Source organism: Cynara cardunculus (genome assembly GCF_001531365.2).
Source record: "Cynara cardunculus var. scolymus isolate 2C chromosome LG 1, CcrdV1, whole genome shotgun sequence".
In the NCBI taxonomy this organism is placed as follows: domain Eukaryota; kingdom Viridiplantae; phylum Streptophyta; class Magnoliopsida; order Asterales; family Asteraceae; genus Cynara; species Cynara cardunculus.
Window position 1 is genome coordinate 48,609,283 of NC_037528.1, and position 13,183 is coordinate 48,622,465.

Sequence of the window (13,183 nt, forward strand, 5' to 3'; positions counted from 1 at the left end):
ATCTTCTGTTTTGGATGAAGAAATCGCCGGTCGCCAGTCGCCGGTATGCACCACAGTAGCTTCACTTGAACACAATAGGGTATATTTGGATGATTTTGGTTATATTTCTTAAAAGTAGGAACGCTAGAAATCGCTGGTCGCCGGTCGCCGGTATGCTTAACAGTAGCTTCACTTGAACACAATAGGGTATATTTGGATGATTTTGGTTCTATCGCCGGTCGCCGGTGTAAAGTATTTTATGTTGTATGGACTCTTTTGTGAATTGGATAACCTTAATTTGATTAGAATGGAACTCCTTTGTCTCGAGGGTTAAAATGGTAACTTGTTGTCATTCAGATAACAGTTACCAAACAACATTATTTCACTCAGCACTTAACCATTCTGCCCCTCTTAACCATTCTGACCACTTAACCATTCTGCACTAAACAATTCAGCAACCGCCAAACAGCCCCTTACATAAAAAAGAAAATTACCTAAATACTCATTTCCCTTTTATTCACATGTGTTTTTTGAAATTATAAATTTAAAAAATTAATTTTTTATCATGATTAATCACAACAGTTTATTGTAAAAATCAATGGCCAATATTGATTAACAAAGTTAACACAATAATCTTGATTAACATTTGAACCAGCCCCTATACACACACACACACACACACACATATATATATATATATAGACTTGGCATCAAATGAAACTAACATGTTTTCATGAGATCAATTAGATCGTTCTTTTACACTTGAAACTTTGAAAGTAACTTTCACAATATTTTTGTTGTGAAAGTTCAATTTTTGTATATCTTTACAGCATTTTGCTGTGAAAATTCAAATATAAAAAAGTAGTCTCACGAAAACATGTGGGTCTTACGTGAACCCAACCCTATATATATGTGCATATATATTAACCTGAATATTTAACTCATTATACAAGGCGAGTAAATATATTTTGAGTTTATAGTTTTCTACAAAGCTAAAAATATTTTTACAGAAATTAAAATCATAATATGAGATGTGAAGATTCACCACATAACCAAAGGGCCTTTGCATTAATGGTATCGTAGTTTTTGACTTTCTAAAAAATTAGAGGTTCAAACCTTATCAAAAATGAGAAAAATATAGAGTTTATTTGTTGCATTTATCGTATATAAATATTATATATTTAAAAAAGTATTCAAAACGTAAAATTGCATGGGATGATATTTGATTTTATGTATCTTCAAAGATATTATTGATATTAATTAAGTGCCCTTCACGTAAAACCATGTCCATAATTTCTAGAAACTTTGTGTCTAATAAATTCCCCATGTGATCTCAGATTTTATTTAATCAGCTAATTTATTATAAAGCAATATATTTGTCAATCAAAAATATGCTTTTTATAGGTTTTACAATTTCCTATATATTAGTTTAATTAAGGGGTCGTTAACTAAACATTTATTTGTTAAGTGTTTATCGGTAAAATTTAACATTATTATTTATTTATCGGGTAAGATTTTAGTCCACCAAAACGATATCGTATGCAATAATTTACCCGGTAAGCGCTTACCGTGGTAAGAGTCGTCGCCCTCACTTATTGGATAGAACTTTTAGTGGTTGTTTACCAAACACTTACCTGGTAAACACTAATCGGTAAAATTTAACATTGTCATTTACTCACCGGGTAAGATTTTAGTCCACCAAAACGGTATCGTATGCAACAATTTACCCTCTAAGCGCTTATTGTGGTAAGAGTCATCGCCTTCACTTACCGGGTATGACTCTTGGTTCTTGTCTCACTCTTACCGGGTAAGATTCTTTGTCTGTACCATATTCATCCGATAAAGTAATGTGACTTTGTATTCACTTACCCGGATAAACGTTTGTTAAACGGTCCCTAAAACTACAAATATTAACAATCTTGAAAACAGAAAAATATATCGCTTTAAATAAAAAAAAAAATCATTTTTTACTTATAAATTTTCTAGTTTTATCTGTGAATTTCAGTAAAAAAAAATTGGAACAATCAAGGTTCATAGATGAAACGACACTATGAACTTTAAACAGACGTGGTTATCTTCCAACTAAGATGGGCTTGTTAGGATAATACTGTTTACTTGGTTAACAAATGACTCTGTGCGTATGCATATGTATGTATGTGTATATATAATGTTCAATATTAATCCCGTTGAACAAAAAAACAAGTCAGGTCCGATCGAGACTCAACCCAGACCCGCAAATAATCACCTCTATTTAATATGAAAATAATGTACCATTCCGTCTATTAATTTAATTAATCATTATTTCAAATCTTGTCCCTATTTTTTTAATAATTACTCAAATATATCAAGATTCATGTGATAATTATCAAATCTTTAGACAAGAATGTTATTTTATAACCACAAGGGTGGTGTCTGATTGGTTTAAGCTTGACTTTAAAGGTCAAAAGTACCAGGAGGTCACAGGTTCAAATCCAAGGAGGAATAAAAATCCCTTTTGTGGCCATGGAGGTTCAAATGCGGTGACTCCAAGCTATCTATAAAACAGATGATCATCCTGAAATTAGTCGAATCGCATAACGAATTAGATATCCAAGTTAATAAAAAAAATGTTATTTTATAGCAACAATGTTTCACTTTCAAGTCAAATTTTGCACATGCCATGGTGGTGCAGGTTGATATTAAGCCATTAATAGGCCAGCAAGGCCAAATATGAAGCTTAATAATTGGTGTCTGCTATTGTTTATATAGTTTTGGAAAATTCTAGATAGATGGAACAATATCTATACTATATTATAAAATATATCACAAAAATTTTTAAAATCCATTTTTTATATACGAAGTACTGTTTATTGATGCATATTACTTAAAATTTAAGATTACAAGTAAATTGTGTATAAGTACAACTTATTAAAGCTTCATATTTGAATTCGTGTAATTAACTACAGATAAACATAATCAAATATTAGATAAACATCTCATATATATTCAATATAAAAAATCTAGAATATAATTTGGACAATCATTAAGTTATAACAGAATAATTATTTATTATTTTTATAAAAAAATTATATTATTAAATTTAAATTAAGTTTTTTTGTTACTAAACCTAAATTAAATTATAATTAAAAAATTTGAATTAAGGAAATTACACCAAAACACAACAACCTTTAAAAAGATTAATTTGATATTGATAACGATATAATTTTTTAAAAAAATTTATGATATTTTCAAATTTATATTATTCAAAAAATAAAAAGATTATCGCTTTATCAAAACCACATAAAATCGTATTATATCGACATAAAAAATGAATAAAACGAAACATTGAAATCAAGATGTGTCTCGATACATTGCACGAGTACCCTTCTAGTATTATTAAAAAAAATTGAAAATTATTAGATAACTATAGAGATATTGAGTAATTAAAAAAGAGGGGACAACATTTTGAATTAATAGATTCTTGTACTTATTTTAACTGAACAATTTGATCATATCTGACCGTAATATGGTGAATTCATGAAAAAACCAGTTAATTAATATGGTGAATTCATGGAAAAAACTGAACATTAGATTTTAGTATTTTGAGCAATTAAATCCTTGGACATTTTCTAAAAAGAATTAATCCTTACACTTAGGGGTTGTTTGTTTACATCTTAATAGTTTCATTAAGAGACAATCTCTGAATCGTTAAAAGATGAATCTTGTTTGGCAAAAAAAAAAAAAAAAGTCTGCCTCTTAATGGTTCTAAAACCGTCTGAATGATTTTGTATCTTAGGTCTCCCTTAATCATTCAACGCCCTAATTTCATTGTAAACAATTACCAAACAATTATATTTCATTTTGCACTATATCATGAGAGCCTTTTAATCATTCTGACCACTTAATCGTTCTGAACTAAATCATTCAACAACTGTGAAATATCCCCTTTATAAAACGAAGGAGCTGATTGCAACCAATATGTATGTATATAACGATTGTAAGAAAATTCACGTTAACTTAAAATTCAGAGTCTTATTACAATAAAGCTGATACATGCACACTTTGAAAAATGCATACGTAAAGGATGATATAATTAAACAGACGGCTTAATCCATTTGCCATAGAGCTGTGTGTTTTACTTGATGGGATCTATTTCAATATTCATGGCATGTGGCTTGTTCACTGCAACAACTTCATCTTTTGGTAGAGGACTTGGATCTAATGAAGCAAATGCCAACAGCTCTGAATTGCTTTCTAGAATCTTCATCTCTTCTTCATCCATATTCACCCATGCTTCTATTCCTTCCCCACATTTTGTGTCTGTTAGAGTGATAAGATTCAGGAACACTGGACAGCCATCGCCTACAACACCAGTCAGCCAACACGGTTTTCCCCAACCAAAATCTATGTCATAGAACCCCATCCTGCACCAGCTTGTAAAGTTGTAGACATCCATGGTCCCTTTGGAGCTAACTTCTCCCATATCCTTCATAGACTCCACCATCGCGATATACCCATTTTCACCTTGTGCTTTGTTCGCAAACTCGACGTCAATCTTTGCGACACAATCGCGCACCTTTTTCACCAAACCGTCAAGGGTAGTCTCATCGTTGGCTTGGCAATCTGCACCTGTGAACCAAAGCAAGTTACCCATTAAGTCCTTTGATAAGGTTGATGAGAGTTTTCTACGGAGGTTCACCGTGTGGGTTAAGAGAGAAGGCTTCTGGAAGCCACAGTTTTCTTTGGAAGCTGCCATTGCAGACTTCCATAACAAAGCAGACACCACCTCAACACGTGTAGGGTTCTGCACTCCATTTCTAGTTGCTTGTGCTTTTAGTGTGGATATGGCATCAGCATCAAATACGAATCTTTTCGTGACACACAGCCCTTCCTTTAGCCACGACCCACACACCGCCATTGATGCTTTTTTAAGCCACAAGTCTTTTGCAGGGAAGAGGGAACGTGCACCGATTAAGTTTGGATACACCACTTCTTTAGATCCACGAGCCATGTTGGTCCATGCTTTTAGAAAGGTGTAGAGTGAAGCCGCATCAACAATCTTGTGTGAAATACAAAGGCCGACAGCAATCCCACCACATTCGAAGATGTTCACCTGCACACTTGTCACACGACCACCTATACCAGACGCCTCGAAGCTAGGTCGAAACGGCAACAACCTGTCGGTCAAACTGAGATCGGGATGGCTCAGAAACTCGTCGAGCCGAAGACGGACCGAGGCTAAGGCATAATAAGCACCAACATCATTGCAATCAATGGAAAGATCATCCTTGACTGTTCCAGCAAGTGGGTAAAACTGTGTCAGGGTTTCAGATAGAGATCTCTTCAGAGCTAATGACTGTTCTTGCGCTTGGAGAATAGTGTGGCCATGGTGGTTAGGGTAGTAGAAGATGATTGGTACATAAGGGCTAATAACAAGCTGATCTAACAGAGAAAGCTCGAATGTTTTCAAGTGGGGTGGTGTTGGAGAAGATGGTTTGACACTATCTTTGGAAATGACTACAACTTCCATCGCAACAAACTGTGGTGCAAGTCTAGAATGGATGGTTTCTGCAAAAGATTTGCCTCTCAAATGGCCCTTTTATAGGGAGGATATGAATATGCATGACGTTTAGTACTTTGTATCAGATAAAGTTGTTATGGTTGTAAATGATTATTGATTTGAGTTTGGTTTCAAACGTCAAAACTACTGGGAGGTCTCAGGTTTAAATCCAAGGAGGAATAAAAGTCCGTCTGTGACCACGTAGGTTCAAATCCGATGACTTTGAGCTATCTATAAAACAGATGGTCGTCATAGAATTAGTCGAGCGGGTTGAATATACATGTTAATAAAAAAAATTGTAACACAATATTCTCTCACATGATTTGTATATGAGTTGTCAAATAAGCAAGTCTTTTGAAAAAGATATCTCGAATTAAAAATGCAATCCATATGCGTTGTATGTATTATTTTATTCCATGTTTTAATAATTAGACAGATCCTTTCATTAATTTATTTAATCATATTTTCCTCTAAAATTATATATAAACAAATAAATGTATCGATGTTTGTAGAAAGACTAAGGTGGCGTTTGTTTTTTAAGAGGTGCTGAAGTCTGAAATCTGAATCAGTCAGACTGTTTGTTTTTACGTCTGAAGTCTGAAATCTGAATCAGTAAGACTGTTTGTTTTTGTAAACTGAGACAAGCGACGTAAGRAGGCGATAGAAATAAGAGGTTTTAAGTGCTAGGGTTACCACTTAAAAATTCAGAGGAAAATAAGCGAATTCATCTCTTAATTTGAAAAAAAACAAACGATCTGAAAGTTCTTATGTCTGACCGATTCAGACATAAGAGGAGATTAAGTGAAAAATTAAAAAAACAAACATCCCCTAAGTCTCTTAATAGTTCCATTAAAAAGTAACATCTGAATCGTTAAGAGGTGAATATTATTTGGCAAAAAAAAAATTTGTCTCTTAATTGTTCTAAAACTCTCTGAATGATTTTGTATTATGGGTCTCCTTTCAGATTTTGTATTATGGGTCTCCCGTAACAATTAAGAGCCCCAATTTAATTATAAACAATTACCAAACAATTATATTTCATTTTGCATTATATCAWGAGAGCTTCTTAATCATTCTGACCACTTAATCATTCTACACCAAACCATTCAACAATTGTCAAACAACCCCTAAGTAGTTTGTTTACCCCTTAATAGTTCCATTAAGAGGTAATCTCTTAATCGTTAAGAGGTGAATATTGTTTGGCAAAAAAAACAGTTTGCTCCTAATGGTTCTAAAACCCTTTGAATGATTTTTGTATCATGAGTCTCTCTTAACCATTAAGAGCCCCAATTTCATTGTAGACAATTACCAAACAATTATATTTTATTTTGCACTATCATGAAAGCCTCTTAATCATTCTGCACCAAACCATTCAGCAACTGTCAAACAACTAAATATAAGAACAAAATATAACAAAGTTTTGATTTAGTTTATATTTAATTTTCTTTTCTTAATCAATGTAACAAGTATCAAAATTTCTTATGTATCATAACCATTTCGACTAGTAAAACGTTGATATTAAACATTTGATGACATATATACTAAGCTTTCAAGTTATATATTGACTGAAAAAAAATATAATGATGTATCGACTGGTTATTCATATATATATATATATATATATAGAGAGAGAGAGAGAGAGAGTTTGTTTCAAATACAATCCATGACATTTGTACAACCAATGCAACCCAATAAATTAAGGTATTTATGGAAATGATGAGAGTTCATTTATTATGATTTGAATATTTATGGAAGATGAATATATGGTTCATTAATTATGATCAATACTTTATGTTAGGAAACAATCAAAATCACATATTAATCAAATGAAATGAACGGTTAAGATTGAGTTGTATTGGTTGTACAAATGTCAAAGGTTGTATAATAACCAACCTCTATATATATATACATATATATATATATATATATATGTGTGTGTGTGTGTGTGTGTGTGTGTGTGTGTATACACACATTGATTGCAACTTAAAGCACTGTTAAAATTAATGTTACAAAATCCACAAATTAATTACTGGTCAAAATGGGTACGGTACAAACTTCATTGTATTTTATGTATTTTACTCTTAAGTTAAGAACGTATAAAAATATTAAGAGTACACTACAAATTTGGTCCCTGTGGTTTGTTAGAAATACCCCTTTTTTATCCTTGCAATTTTGAAATTACAAATGGCCATCTTAGTTTGAAAAACATTTGGATTTGGTCCCTCCATCTAACGATGGTTAAAAAATCCCATTAAAGTAGGGGCATCTCGTCCTTTTACAGATTTTTTTGACTTTTACCGAATCAAAATCGATTTATGGTTTTGATCCATGTGGTTTTTTAATGGGGTAAAAACAAAAAAAGAGATCGATAAAAGAACAAAAATGTCCCTTATTTAACGAAATCTTTTAATGGCGTTAAACAGAAGGATCAAATCCAGACGTTTTTGCAAATAACATGGTCATCTTGTAATTTTAAAACTGTAGAAACAATTAGTGATATTTCTAACAACCCACGGGGACCAAATTTGTAGTTTACTCAAATACTATTACTATCAGACAAACCTTCCACCAGAAGATATTATCTTAAAACAAAATAACACAACATTTGATTGAGGGATTTTTCAAGTTTTTCAGTTGATTTCAAAATATATATTTAAAGTTTTTTCGTTGATTTTGAGGAACTTTTGTGTTTTTTTGGATGATTTCGAGAGAAACTTTGCGTTTTTTTTGTTGATTTCGAGAGAAAAAGTTTCTGTTTTTAGGTTGATTTAGGACAAATGCCTAATATCAAACTCAGGGGAAATTTTAAATTTGAATTAGGTTTTGGGACAAAACCTGAATAAGAGATTGAGAGAGTGACTGAATGACTGTGAGAGCAGAGAGCCTAAGAGAGAGTGAGAGAATTGATTGAGAAATCTGGGTGTTAGGCAGAAGGTGAGAGGTGATTGCAGAAGCAGAGAGGCAGGGGCTCTCGGCTAGGCTTGGGAATGGGACTGGGACCCAATCCTCATCCCTGCCCTGGTACCCAATCTCCGTCCCTGATTTTTTTTTTTTTTTTTTTTTTTTTTTTTTTGTAAGGGTGTCTGGGCCAAAGCCCGACTAATCCCCGGCAAATTTGGAGGCTAAACATGGCCCCACTTAAATGTCGCCAACACTCCCCTCACAGGGCTCGAACTCGGGTTCATGACTATGTCATGCCCAAGCCTTTACCACTAGGCTGGAAGGTCTTTGACTCTGTCCCTGATTCTACCGGGAAATGTGATCACATCCTCATATCCGTCCCCAACGGGGAAAAGGGATCCGAACTGGGAATTTGTTTTCACGTTTATATGAAATATTTTAAATCAAATGTGTTAAACACTACACTCTATCCAAAATCTTCCATGTTTAAGTCTCACATATTTGCAAATTTTGTTTTCAAACAGTATCAAATATTCATATGTGAATAAAATCACAACATCATATATAATTGTCTAATTAAACGTTTGCGTCACTCCATGTTTTTATCTATAGAAATAAGACAAGTGAGAAAAGTCAAAAAAAAAATGTAAAAATACACTTTCTTAATCTAAGATATTAGATCTAATTTTTTTATACATAATATATTTAATAAAAAAATTACAGTTTTGGTCCTCCATCTTTGTATTTTTGTTTAATTTGTGTACATATTTCATAAATGATCGCGTTGTGCCCCCAAGAAGAAATGTATTTCGCATCAGATATTATTTGGTCCCTTAACTTTAAGTTTTGGTACACCTTTGCCCTTTTATTTCTTAAAATGTTCTTGAGCACCCCTCAATATTTTTTTTTTCCAGGTGCTACCGAAAAATAGACTAAACCGGTGCATGGACCCCTTTCCCCAATCTGTCCACCTCTAAAATCAAACATGGTTCACATGACTTTGACCGTGATATAAGATTTGAGGCCAAGTCATTTGCTCATCTTTATGGTGACCATGTTCCATAATCGATATATAATTTCGATGTAAAATCACATATGATTTCGTTGTTTTCTTATTCTTTTATTTTGATCCTATTATCGTATCATCTTTTATATATATATATATATATATATATAGGGTTGTGTTCACGTGAGACCAATGGTTTTTCGTGAGACCCGTAAGACCAATTTATGTTTATTGATCAACTTTATAATCTAATGGTCTAAAGTTGCAAGGTGGTAATTTCGTAATTATTGAGAAGTTTCGTGACGTTTATGAATGTTTAGATCTGACGATTGTAAATCTAATCCAATGGTTGAGAATTGGTCTTACGGGGCTCACGAAAAACCATTGGTCTCACACGATTCCAAGTATATATATATATATATATATATATGGGTTGGGTTCACGTGAGACCAAAGGTTTTTCGTGAGACCCGCAAGACCAATTTATGTTCATTGATCAACTTTATAAACTAATGATCTAATGGTCTAAAGTTGAACGTTGGCAATTTTGTGATTATTGAGAAGTCTTGTGGCAATTTGGTGATTATGAATATGTTCAGATTGTAGATCTAATCCAATGATTGAAAATTGATCTTACGGGTCTCACGAAAAACATTTGGTCTCATATGATTCCAAATATATATATATATATATATATATATATATATATATATATATATATGATAAAACTTGTGTTCATATAGTTCATTATTATCAATATAATATAATATTATTTTGAGTTGTAATGATTTAATAACCGACCACCCATCTTTCTATAAATAATTCCACATGTTGAAAAAATTTCATTCTTTATATATTTATATATATATATATATATATATATATAGAGAGAGAGAGAGAGGTTGGTTTAAATGTTAACCAAGTTTATTATGTTAACTTTGTTAACCAATCTTGGTCATTGATTCTTACAATAAACGGTTGTGATTTACCATATTAAAATTTTAATTTTTTATTTATAATTTTACAAGCATATGTAAACTAAGTGAAAAAGGGAATTTATATAATTTTATTTTTTATGTAACTCTCATATAATTAACTGAGAGTTATAAAATCAAAAAATCTCATGATTTTTTGTTAATGTAAGAACCATATGAACCCATATATATATATATGAACCATTATGTCAAATACGAACAAAAATTGACATGTATATGAATTTAGACTGCATAGTATTTATGAACACAATATGAAAATAGTAAGAATAACTGCTACACGAAATGAAATAAAAAAAAAAAGTATGAATACAATATGAACAACTTGTGAATCATAGTTTCTTCATTATGAACACAATATAAACAACTTGTAAACAATAATTCTTTCATTAATGAACACATTCAGTAGCGAGCCAATGTTAAAATATACAATTAATGTATATATGAACACAATATAAACATTTGGTGGAATTTATAGTTTACTTTATTGTGAAAAACGAACAAAAAGCAAGATGTGGGATCATGCATGGCTTACGATATGTCATTAAAAAAATCAAACCGACGTCTTCATTTGTCATTTTCAATTAAAAGGAATATCGAATGACTTTAGTCGATTCATACATAAAAAAATATAAAAAGTAAGGACCGTTTACCTAAATGTTTACCCGGTAAGCGCTTATCTTTAAGAGTCAACATTGTAATTTATTTTATCCGGTAAGATTGTAGTACAACAAAATGGTATTGTATGCAATAATTTACCCGGTAAACACTTATCCGGGTAAGAGTCGTCACTCTCACTTACCGGGTAAGACTCTTCATCTTTAACGTTGCTCTTATTGGGAAATATTTTTGACCCTTGCCATGTTCATCCGGTAAGGAAAATTACCCGATAAGCACTTAGCGGGAAAGCGTTTAGTAAACGGCCCCTAAGTTATAATATTAATGTAGGTGATAACCTCCAATTTTTAGAGTTTTTTATCACTTTTTAGACCTGTTTTCAACCATTTAGTACGCATTTGAATCTTTCACTTTTTCATTGGTCTAAATCGTTCCTAAAAATGAGAATAATCTTAAAAGCTCGAAAATTATCGCCACTGTTGCCACAAATGTCGCCATAGCAAAAACAACGACCCGTAAGATTAATTTTGTAGCGAAATGAAGAGATGGCATGGGCATGGATCAATTCAAGAGTGATCTTAAATAAGGAGGTGAATTTGACGAGACATATTCTAATCTTTTTGGAGGCTCTGTTATATCTAAAACTTTTGATTACATTGCATAAATGAGATAACAGAGAATATGTGTTAAGAAAAAAAAATGGACTAAACCTAAAACGATTAGCAATATGAAAGTAAACATAAACCATTAATGATTTGAACCTAAAACCGAACAATTAATGGTTTGAACATAAATAATTTCAACTATACTTTTACACAGGTCGATAAAAGACCCTGAACATATATAAATTTGGACCCCAAAATTTTGAGGGCCTTGTTCAAAATCTCATATTTAACATGCTAAGGGACGACCCTGAATCGGACAATGAAGGTAGAGACAAAAAAAGACACCATAAAAGGTCTTTTTCCCTTCTCTCGTCTTTCTCATCTCCTCCTTAACTTACATATTGAAGCTTGGAAAATCCGGGTATAAGTCAAACCCAAGAGGTAAAATGTAATACTTGGGTGTTACTAATTTTTGCTAACTCTTCGGTTTGGTCATTTAAATTGAAGCTTTAACTCCACGCGGACAAGGCGATCGATCAGTTGTGTGTGTTAATATTGCATTTTTAACCCAGAGATGGGCAGATTCTAAATACGGCTTAGATGATGTAAGAAAGTTTGAGAAAATATTCAATAATCACATAACGATAAGATTTTTTGTATAATTGTCACTAAAGTTCAGCATGTCGGTCAAGTTGGTGTGTCATAGAGATATATGCATCTTTCTATATCGTCGGAACTTAGATATACGTGATCTACTTAGTGAGGTTGACAAAACAAACATTAATGGTTCACTACAAAATAGAAGGAGCTTTTTAGACGGACGAATCTGTCGAAAATGGAAATGTTGGGCTACAACGGATTTTTGACGGAATGTTTCATCAAAGAATTTTTGGTCGAAAATGTGTCTCTAAGAGATTTTTGAATTTGCGACATAATTTATCCGTCAAAAACCCATGAATATTCCAAGAGATTTTCAACCTCTTTTTTTAGGGATATCTAGACTTGGGAGACCAAAGGTTTTTCGTGAGACTCGTAAGACAAATTCTCAACCCTTTGATTAGATCTACAATCTGAACATTCATAATCACAAAATTGCCACGAGACTTCTCAATAATCACAAAATTGTCATCGTGCAACTCTAGACCATTACATCATTAGCTTATAAGGTTGATCAATGAACATAAATTGGTCTTACGGATCTCACGAAAAACTTTTGGTCTCACGTGAACCCAACCCTATATATATATACTGTATTATAAAGCATTTGACAAAAACTCTTAAAAAACACTTTTTTATGCATAAAGTACTGTTTAATAATGTATATTACTTAAAATTCAAGATTACAAGTATATTGTGCGTAAGTACAACTTATTAAAGCTTCATATCTGAATTCGTGTAACTAACTGCAGATAAACATAATTAAATACATGATAAACATCTCATGTTAAATGTAAAAAATCTAAAATATAATTAGGATAATCATTGAGTTCTAACAGAATACTTAACTATTATCTTTATAAAATGTTATATTATTAAATCAAAAA

The 13,183-nt window shown here is 32.1% G+C and overlaps 1 protein-coding gene across 1 annotated transcript; it reads right to left on the reverse strand.

Annotated features, from left to right (window-relative positions):
* Nucleotides 1–3,955: 3,955 nt before the first annotated feature.
* Nucleotides 3,956–5,516, reverse strand: LOC112520784 (vinorine synthase-like). The gene has a single exon (XM_025129352.1). The coding sequence runs from the start codon at nt 5,486–5,488 to the stop codon at nt 4,094–4,096; it is 1,395 nt and encodes a 464-aa protein (XP_024985120.1). The 5' UTR covers nt 5,489–5,516; the 3' UTR covers nt 3,956–4,093.
* Nucleotides 5,517–13,183: the final 7,667 nt, after the last annotated feature.

What these genes read in the sequence shown, in the direction of transcription:
- LOC112520784 (XM_025129352.1), bottom strand. Translation starts at nt 5,488, where the DNA reads ATGGAAGTTGTAGTCATTTCCAAAGATAGTGTCAAACCATCTTCTCCA.